Raw genomic sequence first — 12906 nt, 5'->3', positions numbered from 1 at the left:
TTGTGGCAGTGTGACCCTTTTCTTCAGGAGGGGGCCCGTTTAGGACGGACTCCAGCAGAAGTGGTTTCTATGTGTGATATCACATTGTCTTGCATCTCTGACCCAAAGGCAGCTAAAGATGTAAGTACATTCTAATGTTATTTGAGTTGATTGACTGAGCAATAAAGAGTCAATGATCATTACCTCGATTTTCTTTTTAAACACTATTTAACTTTATGGAGAGCAATGCTAATGCATCAATATGACCCTCTTAATTTAAAAAGAAAACCTAATAATCTAGAAGAAGCTGAACAGGCTGGGGCTTTTTCCCTGGAGCATCAGAGACTGAGGGATGCCCTTATAGAGGTTTATAAAATCATGAGTGGCCTGGATAGGGTAAATAGATGAGGTCTTTTCTCTGGGGTGGGGGAGTCCAGAACTAGAGGGCATAGGTTTAGGGTGAGAGGGGAAAGGTATAAAAGAGACCTAAGGGGCAACTTTTATACAGAGGGTGGTGCATGTAAGAGGAAATGGTGGAGGCATCCAGATGGGTTCAGAGAGATATGGTCCAAGTTCTGGTAAATGGGACTAGATTAGATTGGGATGAGTTGGACCAAAGGGTCTGTTTCCATGCTGTCCATCTGTCTCTATAACCATCTGAGTATTTGTAGCAAGTTTACTTTGTGTTTTCAGCTGGTTCTGGGTCCCAGTGGGGTACTGCAAGGGATTCGACCAGGCAAGTGTTATGTTGACATGTCTACAGTGGATCCTGAGACATCCACAGAAATCTCACAGGTATGACCAGACATTTTACAAACCATCAGATTTACTTGTGCACTTAAATTGTGCATGTATCAAATTTCAATTCAGCTAGTATGAATTGCAGACTCCACATATTTAATGCAATATTGACTCGAAAGAGATTAGAAACACTAAAGAAAATATAGTCATTCTGCAAACTTGAAGGAAATTAATTAATATATAATTTGAATTAGCTTCTGCAAATTAATACATTTTCCATAGATAAAGATTGTCTAGCTGCATTGAAGATGACTGGCTCAGCTGTTTCAAACTTGATCACTATTAATTAAATGAAAAGCCTATAGATCAGCAATAGTCAACTTTGTTCTGAAATATAGGTTCTACTTGGAGTTTTCTTATGTTTATCTATTCTGTTTTTCACCTCCTGTGTAAGACCTTACTTCGTAAATTCTTCTGAAGGGGTGTCAGTGGTTAGATGCCTAATTGGTTCTGTCATTGTTCTTCCGTTGCTCAGGTGATCACTTCCAGGGGGGGGCGGTTTCTTGAAGCGCCAGTCTCTGGCAATCGGCAGCTTTCGGAAAATGGAATGCTGGTGATCCTAGCTGCTGGGGATAAAGCTTTATTTGATGAATGCAGCAGCTGTTTTCAGGCCATGGGGAAGAAGTCATTCTATTTGGGTAGGTCTATGTTTACACAATCCTCAAACTATTTCTCCCCTAAACTGTGGTTGAATCATCTCAATGGAATTGTTTTTGATTCTGGGCAGCACGGTGGCTCAGTGGTTAGCACTGCTGCCTCAGCGCCAGGGTCCCGGGTTCAATTCCAACCTTGGGCAATTGTCTCTGTGGGGTTTGCACATTCTCCCCGTGTCTGTGTGGGTTTCCTCTGGGTGCTTCAGTTTCCTCCCACAGTCCAAAGATGTGCAGTTCAGGTGAATTGACCATGCTAAATTACCCATAGTGTTAGGTGCATTAGTCAGAGGGAAACGGGTCTGGGTGGGTTACTCTTCGGAGGGTTAGTGTGGACTTGTTGGGCCGAAGGGCCTGTTCCACTCTATAAGGAATCTAGTCTAATCTAATCTAATCTGTCAAGCTCAATGTCTCTTTTTTTCCCGGAGAATCATATCTAACTCAATTGTGAGCCCAAGCAACAAGAATTAAAAACTGAGTATTAATTGACAAATGAAGTGTTCCTCAATAACAGTTTTTTATGTGGTACAGAACATTACTTGAAACAATCTATTGGTCACTCCACTTTAAAACACTGTTAACTTCAATTCTTTTTCATTTTATTCATGTCACACTGTGTAAGCTGCTGAACTAACTACTAGAACTGGATAAAAGTGACTGAGTTTGAAGCTTAGCCCGGGGGGAGAAGTTGCAGAATTGAAATGATCTGATCAATTTAATGTTCTGTCTTAAAAGATTGTCTGTTTGTCCCCTAACCTTTTCGGCATTGGTTTTTTTTTCAAACTGCTGCTAAATAATATCAGCATTTGGTGTTTAATCTTAAACTGCTTTAAATGAAGCTCAGCCTGAAGGATGAGTAGCTTTTGTCTTTTTTTTGGAAGACATCCCTAATGGAGAGACTGTTTTCTAAAAACAAACCTCTCATCCTGCCAGTGCTCAGTTTGTTTAATTTGTTTAATTGAGGGCAGAGTAGCACAGATGCTGGAAATCTGACATAAATGCACAAAGAGCTAGAAATACACAGTAGATCTGGTGACATCTGCTAAGAAACCATTTAATATTTCACGCTAATGACCCTTTAATAAAACTCAACTTGATTATTAGCTCTTTATGTCAATGCAGATATTGTCAGACCTGACTATTTATAGCAATGCTTTCTTATAATTGAGGGTATGGCTAGGGCTGTCTGATAATCTCAGCATGTCATATAAGATTGCTTTTTTTTTCAAAAGCACAAGTACTGCTTTCAGGACTAAGTGAAGCACATGATTGAATGAGCTCAAACTATTGTTTCCTTTTCAGGTGAGGTGGGCAATGCTTCGAAGATGATGCTGATTGTAAATATGATTCTCGGCAGCTTCATGGCTTCTGTAGCAGAAGGATTCACGCTGGCTAAAAAAGCAAGTCAATCGCAAGAAGTATTGCTTTACGTCTTGAGTCAGGGACCTTTGGCAAGTTCGTTTTTGGATCAGAAGTGCCAAAGTAACTAACGTTTCTGTTTTTCTTAGGGGTTTAATGTTGGTGAGAGAAAGAATTAGTTCAGGCAAGAATTCTTTGTCCGAAATGTAGCTGAATCCATATTAAATAAAACAATTTAATTTCCAGTCAAAATCCAGGTGCAAATGCTGCTAATGAAAACAAATTGGGAATTATTCATGGTTTTAATATAAGACTCTGTTTTATGCAATATTTTTATACTGGCCTGTTTAGAGTCATAGTCATACAACACGGAAACAGACCCTTTCAGTTCATCTCGTCAATGCCGACCAGGTATCTCAAACTTAACCAGTTCCACTTGTCTATGTTTGGTCCATATCCCTCTGAACCTTTCCTATTCATGCACCTATTTAAAACTTCTTTTAAATGTCTTTTACCATTTTCTCTGGCAACTCGTTCCGCGCACACACCGCACTCACCTCAAACCTATGCTTTCTAGTTTTAGACTCCCCCCACCTTTGGAAAAAGACCTTATAAATCTCAATAAGATTGCCCCTCAACCTCCGATGTTCCAGGGGTTAAAAAAAACATCCCGGCCTATTTAGCCTCTCCTTATAAAGCAAGCCTTCCAGTCCTGGAAAAATCCTTGTGAATTTTTTCTAGTTTAACAACATCCTTCTGATACCAGGGAGACCAGAGTAGTACGCAGAATTTCAGAAGTAGCTTCACCAATGTCTTGGTGCACGATGACATCCCAACTCCTATGCTCAGTGCTCTGACTATTGATGGCTAGCGTGCCAAATGCTGCCTTTACCACCCTGTCTACTTGTGATGGTGCTTTCAAGGAACTGTGAACCTGCACTGCTGGATCCCTCTGTTTATCAACATTCCCCAGGATCCTAATGTTAACTATTTTAAGTCCTGCCCTGATTTGCCTTACCAAATACAACAACTCACGTTTAGCTAAATTAAACTCTGTCTATCATCTTCTCGGTCATTGGCCCATCTGATCAAGATCTCTTTGTACTCTTAGATAACCTTCTTCACTGTCCACTATAACATCAATAGAAGTTGTGACATTGGGCAGTAAGATTTCATTGGATCTGTACTATTTTAGTTAATGAGCCCACATTATACAACGCATGAAATAAGCTAGCCCTAGATTAGAAACACAAAGCAATAAATATTCAAGTTTCCTTATGATAAAACTGTGTATGGTTTGAAATGTGTTTGATCGAGAATTTGCAAGTGACTTTAAAAACTGAAAGAATTTGCACACTGGAAAAATGAATCATTTGGAGATGAGTATTTAGTAGTCCAAATTGGTGAGCTTTTTACCAGTTCAAAATATGGGTTTTCACCTGGGGCTATGATTATAGACAGATTTACACAAGATTTAAACTTGAAGATAAACTCCTAATAAGTGAATGAAAGATTATCAGTGAAGCTTGTGGAAGAGTTACTCTTTGTAGAATTTGTTAAACAGAAATGGTCTGTTAAGCTCACTTGAAACCTGGAAAACTGGAGCCCAGGTAGATGCAGTGTCTACAAGCCACAATGAATTGCTTGCACCATTGTATGAAACAGATGTGAAGATAACTTGAGGGCTTTGATTTTGGACAGACAGTTATTACTGCTCATAGAATAGAATTGGATTTTACTATGTGGTGGACATGGTTGTGCCACAAGCCAAACTAGACCCAGATTTTTGGTTATTTTGTAAGAACAAAGCTGAATCTGAAAGTTAGCTGCTTGCATATCAGTTAGCTGCTTTAAATCAGGTACTTTTAAAAATGTAACTGTGTATTTTACAGATAATTGAACTTTAACCTTGCTTAACCTAGTCTTTCCATATCTTCTTTCAAAGATTTATTATATGTAATAGTAAATAACCAATAAACCCATTGACTGTATAGTGATTCTCTCGTCAGGTATTTTGCAGGGAAATTTCAAGCCTGACTTCTTGTTGAAACACATACAAAAGGACCTCAGGTTAGCCATTGCTATGGGTGATTCTGTCAATCATTCAACTCCAATGGCAGCTGCGGCCAATGAAGTAAGTTTTTGACGTGTTCTGCCCTGATGTTTGTTTGATTGTTTGCAAATCAAATTTTCAAATAAAGAAATGTTAGACTTAGCTCCGTGAATAAGTGGCAAGACATGAGGTACCTGATTACCACCTGGAACAGTTCTCTAGATTAGAGTCATGTAGTGGCACTTATTAAAGAAAAGTATTCCTTGAGAATGATTGATTGTGAGACTGGAATGATGTTCACAGCGGTCAGCACAAGACTTTCTATTGTTTATTCCTAGCTGCAGCTCTAAAAGGTTGTGGGGTTTTTCTTTAAATATTAGCATAACTATGCTCACAGTTTCTCAACGTCTTCTCTTCTGCTTCTTGGTCCTTGTTGCAATGTCTTTCAAATTTTAAACCATGTGTTTATAGTTTCTTAGTTTTGATAAGCTACTTTGAACATCGAAATGAAGCTTTTGTTTTCTTTCCATAATCATTACATTGGTGGTTTATCTCAACCTGTCTTACGTAATCAGAGTTTATGTTTTAATCCATCGTATTTAATGTTGCAGAACTTGGTGGCATAGTTCTTTGTTTGTTTGTCTATTCTTTTTCGTTGTTCAAGCTGAATTATTCTGCTCTTGATGAAAAGTTGCCTTTAGGGATTGCTGTTACTCTTCCTTTCAATTTATTGCTGATTTAGTAATTAAACAGTTAAGAGTCCAAATCTACCCCTGTGGCAGTTATTACAGCTGTTGATCCTCTACTGTATATTGTACAATTGCTTTGATGTAACCTTAAGCATTCTGTAGAACAGTGAAGCTTCGGACAGAAAAAAATAAACATTTTGAAAAGTGATAGTGAAGATAGCAGCATTGTTTACCACAAGCATTACATCATCAAACTCTAATGACAGATATCAGTCCTGTTTGTTACTTGAGTTTATCGGTAAGTAGGAAATAATTTGTTTTGAAAATACGTTCCTGCTACTTCTTTAAAGCTTTACACTAGAGATACTACTATATAAAATACTTTTGACTCTGGTTATGGGGAGCTATTCAAGACTGGCCAAGAGCCTCTGGTCCTGGACTTGAGGTGTTTCCAAGCCTCAAGATCTAGATGATATGCAGTGAGATAAATCTGCTCAGAGCTAAATTTGGGGCTTCTGAAATTATCTAAATCTGTTGAACGTAGCTTCAGCCCCAGAATAAGATGTAATTTTAAGATTTAGTTTTAACTTACCATCCATTTGCAAATCCTGATGCTTGACATCATAGCAAGTATCCTGTCGTGGATCTGGCTGAACTTCATTTAAATCTACAATAAATGGAAGAGGCAGAGCTATTCACACATGATTTTAACAATTGAGCTTATAGTCATCTTTTATCTGTGTTGATCTCTTTGGTGCAAACACATGTTAAAGTTAATGTGTTTGTAACTTCAATTGATGCAATTTTGGAATGTACTAATAGGATGTTAAAGCAGGGCAGGGTGACCATTCTGATTTTACCCATGTTCTCTCTATCTATTCCTAATACTCTTCCAGTAGTTTAGCGATTAATGTACTATTAAAAATTTATGTTAACGTCAAATTTGTTATTTTCTTACAGGTGTTTAAGAAAGCAAAGGCATTGGACCAGTCAGAAAATGATATGTCTGCAGTATACTTGGCCTGCAACCAATGATTGCTGCAATGTTTTAATTGTTCCCTTTAAAATTTGGGGCCATTTACTTTGGTTTATATGTTTCCATTATCAGTAACAGCTCTCATCTGCCCCAGTGGCCATTGTAGATTGAATTCCTCTAATGATTGAGGATGGTAATGGTCCACAGCCCACCAAATCTCATTAATACACCGGCACATGGCATCTCTGAGACTGTGAATTAAGTATGTGCCAACCAGCTGCTGCTTTTCTTTCAGTTGTAATTTTGTTAGGATGGTGTTGAGAAGTTTACTTATTGAAAGATGGCTATTGACAAAGGTATATGCTCGTGTTAACCCTTTGCAATTTTTAAAACTGGTTTTGTAAGTACCTCCTGATGTGGTAACTGCTGATACAAACCTAACTCTGGTACTGCCAGTCACCAGACTGACACTGTTGTATCACCAAGTCATGGGTGACAAATCTCTAAGATCTGTGAAGTGATCACAGGTAGTGGTGGAAAAAGTTGGGATGCACAAAGAGCTCAAGGCCTGTACTGTAATGATATTGCAGTAAATTTTATATTCTGGTTGTCTTAGTGATGCCAGCATGGGTTGTCTGTACATATTATCAGAATGTCTGATATTGCTATTCTGTACAAAATGAAACATTTTACTAAACTGGTATCCTGCTTTGTATTTCCCATGTGGCTTGTACTGGAGGGAGAAAGATTTGCTCATGCAGGTGGGCAAAACAAACCACACATGACACTGGAAGAAAATCTGCACAGTTCTGGGACTAACCCATTTATTACTAGAGCTTGTGTGCAGTATTTGTTTTGGGAGTTAAAAACCTGTAATTATCTTTTTGTGATTTAATTTTGGCATCTAGTAAAATGGTTGCCACTTTGTTCCTGATTCAACAGGGTTTTTAATGGTTTTTGTGATCAGACTGACCTCAGGTTTTTTTTCCTCTTGATTTCCAATGTTTTGGGACCCATGAAGAATATTGCAGTATTAAACCAGCATTGTGTGCTGGAGAGAATGGAGTAAATTCTTCTTTGTGTATAACTTGCTCCCAACCCTATTCTTTCCACTTTCCACTTTTTGTCATCTCTGTATTGCGCATGAAAGTACTCAACCTATATTTATACTTTTTTTTCCTTAAATCTCGTACTTATTTTACCTTGCTTGGTTTGAGAAGTTTTTTTCCTTTCCTCACCTATGTATCTAGAAATAAAAATTATGCAAATCTGTCAAGTGTTTCAGCCCATAATCCTCCTGGATCTTTGTGCTGATTACATGCGGATGTTGATCCAACTTGGAAATGTAAATCAGACATGATATTAGTTACTTTGATTGCTTTAACATTACCAACACCTTTTATTGTTGCATGGAGTAGGTGTGGAATGTAATCTTGGTCACTTTACTTTGTAAGGCATGTGCTCACTTTTGGCTACACCAAAGCATGATGGTCAAATGTTTAACATGACCACGTCTAATCTATTGGACCTAAAGATGGGTCAAATTCCTTTAAGCAGCTTTTAATGTATATGTAAGAATGGCCAAGTTTGATTGAGATTGGTCCTTGGATTTCTGACTAGAATAAGGGACACAAATCCGAAGAAGTTGATCTAAAATGCATGTGTAGCCCTGACTCCTAGCAGCCTATTATTGCAGTTATGCTTTTGTTACTTTGGTTTACTCCTCCTGTCTGTGAGTTCATTCGCTGAAAATATCAGTTGCCATTAAGCAAGAATAATTATTGCCTTTATGTGAACTCTGCCATGCATGCTCTGATGTAAGCATCTGCCGTCAAATACAGTGAAAATTGAGATCTGTTCACAAGTAGAATGCTTAAATAAAATGTACAAATGGCCTCTCACAAGTAGTCTCCATTCCAAGATTTATTAAACTTCAAATCCCTCAAGCTAAATGTGTTGTATGCAGAAGCCGGGCAGCTGGTGTTGCATACGAAGGTCGATGCTTACCTCAATAATTGTGGGTTTGAGTTATTGTAGCTGCTGCTAATCTGTCTCACCAAATATAAATGGCAGAAATACCTTCAGGTGACATATTATGCATCTCTGTTTTTGAAAGAAGAAATGGTACAGTTAACCAATTGGAAGATTATACTACGTCTGTTGCTCAAGGTAAATATTTTATTGTAAAATGCCCAAGGGTCATGAGACTATCTCCCCCCTCCCCCGTACATTCTGTGTTGAGGATTATTTTGACTTGAAACATTTTTTTCTATGAATTCTGACAAGACTTTGAAGAGAGTCTGTAATTGGTAATTTGGAAATTTCTTCTAATTTGAAGACTTATCAAAGTTATCGGTTTACAATTCCTAACAACCTTTTATACCTTTCTTCGATTTGTTGTAACATAACTTTCAGAAGGAGAACTTATTTATGATTTACTTGATTCCTGAATTATTTTCCTGCATGAAACCATTACTGTGCTTCCACTTTGCATTAAAGGTTTGTGTGCTTACGTTATCAAACCATTGCATTGTAATGTGCAGAGTGGCCTATATCTGTGATAGAGAGTGCTGCATCTATTGCTAGTTTCACAAAAAATAATCTGTGCTCTTGTACAATTTTTAATTAAAACTCTGTAAATACTGCATCTACTGCTAAGTGACACTCCGAATACAGTAATGCCATTATCAAAATCTATGGGATAGGATTAATATCCAGGTTATTCTATACAAATCTAGAATTTCACTCTTAAAGAAAAACACCAGGCAATTTCTAATATTGTCACGGTTAACCCATTGCAAAGATCTTAAGTGACTACAGATAAAGAACACTCATGTACACAAACTACTGTGGTATTTTTGTGAATTGATTGTATTTTTTATTTTGCTCTACGTGGCCTGAATTCGAAGTTGCATCCAAATTACACAATGTTGTCATTACATTTTTATAGCTTACAGTATTTCATTTTCAAATCAATATTGCAGAAATTGGCTACTATTTTTTATGAATCCATAACAATTATTTTGTTATGTACAAAATTGTATACAATTTGTCAAATTGAGTATTTGGAAGTGTAGTGAATATTTTTTTTAAAATGTATTAAGTTCAGTCTAGCTCGGTCAATAAATGCTGTTATTGTTCAGGAAACTGGTTATAATTGCATTTTGTTTTAATGTGCAAGCTGAGATTTTTTTTGAAGTCTTTGTTTCTTGGAGAGTGACGTTTAGTTGAACCAAAGCATTTAAGTCTTGTTGAATATTTTAACACACAAATGCACCATTTATTTTTCTAATGTAATGTGAACTGCTAACTCTTCCCTTGTCTAACATCAAAACATCCTAAACCTGACTTGTTCGTGGGACATCTGTTTGCAATCTGCTGATTGATTAAGTTCTCTCGAATGTCTCCCAAACAAGATGGAGTATGTCAGTGACTGATTTCTTCTATGAACAGAGGTTTTGCTTTGAAGTTGGATATGTTTGGAAAAGTCTGTTTTATACTGATTGTTTGTTGCAGGATTTGTGTGTTTAATTCAAAGTTTAGTTCATGTTTAGGCATGGTTATCCATGCACTAAGTTGAAAGAGGTCAGCTCCAATAAACTAGAAATGGAGAGATACCCACAAGGTGGGTAACATCAGTAGAACCAAGCAGGTAATTTTGTGATGGAGAAGTTAGCAGAAAGAAACTGAAATATTCTAGAAAGCTGCAAGATTGAAACAAAACAGGAAACTCCAATCTGGCAAGAACCTTTAAGTCGACAAATATGAGGTGATTCACTTTGGCAAGGATAACAGGAAGGCAGAATACTGGGTCAATGAAAAGATTCTTAGTAGTGTGGATGTGCAGAGGGATCTTGGTGTCCATGTACATAGATCCCTGAAAGTTGCTACCCAGGTTGTTAGTGCTGTTAAGAAGACATATGGTGTGTTAGGTTTTATTGGTAGAGGGATTGAGTTCCAGAGCCATAATGTCATGCTGCAGCTATGCAAATCACTAGTGCAGCCTCATTTGGAATATTGTGTACAATCTGGTCGCACCATTACAGGAAGGATGTGGAAGCATTGGAAAAGATGCAGAGGAGATTTACCAGGGTGTTGCCTGATCTGGAGTGAAGGTCTTATGAGGAAAGGCTGAGTGATTTGGGTCTGTTTGCGTTGGAGAGAAGAAGGCTAAGAGGGGATTTAATAGAGAGAGAGACAAGATGATCAGAGGATTAGACAGGGTGGACAGTGAGAGTCTTTTCCCTAGGATGATGACATCAGCTTGTACGAGGGGGCTTAGCTGGAAATTGAGGGGCGAAAGATTTAAGACCGATGTTGGAGGCAGGTTCTTTACTCAGAGAGTGGTAAGGACGTGGAATGCCCTGCCTACTAATGTAGTTAACTCAGCCACATTAGGGGCATTTAAACAGTCCTTGGATAAGTATATAGATGATAATGGGATAGTGTAGGGGGATGGGCTTAGATTAGCTCACAGGTCGGCACAACATCAGGGGCCGAAGGGCCTGCTCTGTGCTGTATTGTTCTATGTTCTACATTTTTTTTAAATCACCCTTTTGTGCTTACTATGTTCATATTAGTTTTACGTTGGGATTTTGTTCCTGTGGAATAGATGATTGGTGGGAAACCAAATTAACTAGCTAGCATTAGGCGTCCTACTGGAGACTGGCGGCTCTCCATTGCCAGTGGGCAGGTAATATTCCAACACTCAGCGTGAGGATCTGTGAAATATCCCTGGGCAACCAGTAAATTTGGTTGGTTGAAAGGTGGGGTTGGCAGGGATTGTGGGGCTTAGCTTTGAGGCCTGTCAACCAAGGATTCTGTCACCTGTACAAGGCTGCAGGTTTGCTACTCAACACTTGAGCCACCACTAAATTATTCTGTTGGTGTTGGTCAATTGATGTCAAACGGCTCAAAAAAAAGGTCTCAATTGATTATCTTGCTGGCAGCAGCTGAGATTCCAAGATCAGTCCTTTCCTCCCCCAACTTGATTGAGGATAGTTTTGTCCAAACTCTAAGGGTGTTCCTGCCCGATTCTCCAGTACGTCCATCTTTGATGAAAGGAATTAAATTTTTACCTCTGGTTTTTATTTGGATGAAGTATTAAATTAAGATGCATAGGTGGCAGATAAAGTGGGGCAGAAGGATGTGAAAATTTCTATTTCTCTCCCTTTCAATCACGGTAGAACAACAGAAAAGTTGCAGCACAGAAAGAGGCCAGTAAGTCAATCTCGAAAGGTTACAGCAGGGGCCAATTGGTCCCTGGTGTCTTTGCTAGCTCTCTGAAAAAGTAATTTATTTTCACTGTAGCTCTGCAAGTATGTATTTTGACATAGTTACCCAATTTTCTTCTCATGCCTTGCTTGAATCTGCCTCTGCCATGTTCTCGGATTCTAAATCCTAACCAATTGCTGCTCTTTTTTTTGTTTGTCTGTGAACTCTACTTATCCTTTCCAATGGGAAGAACTTCTTTATCCTGTCCAAGACCCTTGTAACTTTGAAGACCACTGTCAAACCTCCTCAATGCTCTCTTTAAAGAGGAACTTCTACAGTCTATCCATGGGGTGGCACAGTAGTTCAGTGATTAGCACTGCTGTATCACAGCCATGGACCGTGTTCGATTCCACCCTTGGAAGTTTGCACGTTATCTCTGTGGTTTTTCACTACGAACTCCGGTTTCCTCTCACATTCCAAAGTTGTGCAGCTTAGGTGGATTGATCATGCTAAAGTTAGATTACACAGTGTGGAAACAGGCCCTTTGGCCCAACAAGTCCACACAAACCCGCCGAAGCACAACCCACCCAGACCCATTCCCCTACATTTACCCCTTCACCTAACACTACAGGCAATTTAGCATGGCCAATTCACCTAACCTGCCCATTTTTGGACTGTAAGAGGAAACTGGCGCACTGGTGGAAACCCACCCACACATGGGGAGAATGTGCAAACCCCACACAGTCAGTCGCCTGAGGCAGGAATTGAACCCGGATCATGGCACTGTGAGGCAGCAGTGCTAACCACTGTGCTGCCCATGAAATTGCCCATAATGTCCAGGGATGTGCAGGCTAGGTGGGTTAGCCCTGGAGAATGGAGGAATAGACTAAGGGGTGGGTCTGAGTAGGATGCTGTTGGAGACTAGGTGTGGACTCGATGGGCTGAATGGTCTGTTTGCACACTGGAGGGATGTAACTGAAATTCCTCTATCAGGAAGCCATACTGATTGATTTTTTTTTTCCCGCACTCTCTAAAACTTGCAATCCTAAAATGTTGAGGTTGAACCATTGTTGTATACAATTTTATCAAGAACTTACTTGACAGTCAGCTCTCCTTGTTCCAGTTACCATAAGCATTGGGAGGGGGTGAATGCTGGAAGTACAAGGAGTTTATTTTGGAAAACTG

At 38.9% G+C, this 12906-nt stretch overlaps 1 protein-coding gene across 2 annotated transcripts in view; it reads left to right on the top strand.

The window, feature by feature from the left end:
• glyr1 (glyoxylate reductase 1 homolog (Arabidopsis)) overlaps window positions 1-9618 on the top strand; it is a 37204-nt gene extending 27586 nt beyond the window's left edge. For both annotated transcript variants that reach the window (XM_060840483.1, XM_060840482.1), the window contains 6 exons: window positions 10-120; window positions 673-774; window positions 1256-1418; window positions 2733-2912; window positions 4799-4923; window positions 6492-9618. In XM_060840483.1, coding sequence (XP_060696466.1) covers window positions 10-120; window positions 673-774; window positions 1256-1418; window positions 2733-2912; window positions 4799-4923; window positions 6492-6566 — 756 coding nt within the window. In that variant the 3' untranslated portion in view covers window positions 6567-9618. The remainder of the gene's footprint in view (window positions 1-9; window positions 121-672; window positions 775-1255; window positions 1419-2732; window positions 2913-4798; window positions 4924-6491) is intronic.
• Window positions 9619-12906: the final 3288 nt, after the last annotated feature.

The sequence above is a fragment of the Hemiscyllium ocellatum genome, chromosome 20, assembly GCF_020745735.1.
Source record: "Hemiscyllium ocellatum isolate sHemOce1 chromosome 20, sHemOce1.pat.X.cur, whole genome shotgun sequence".
Taxonomy (NCBI): Eukaryota; Metazoa; Chordata; class Chondrichthyes; order Orectolobiformes; family Hemiscylliidae; genus Hemiscyllium; species Hemiscyllium ocellatum.
Note: the sequence above shows the minus strand (reverse complement) of the source record. Positions and strands in the feature narration are given on the sequence as shown.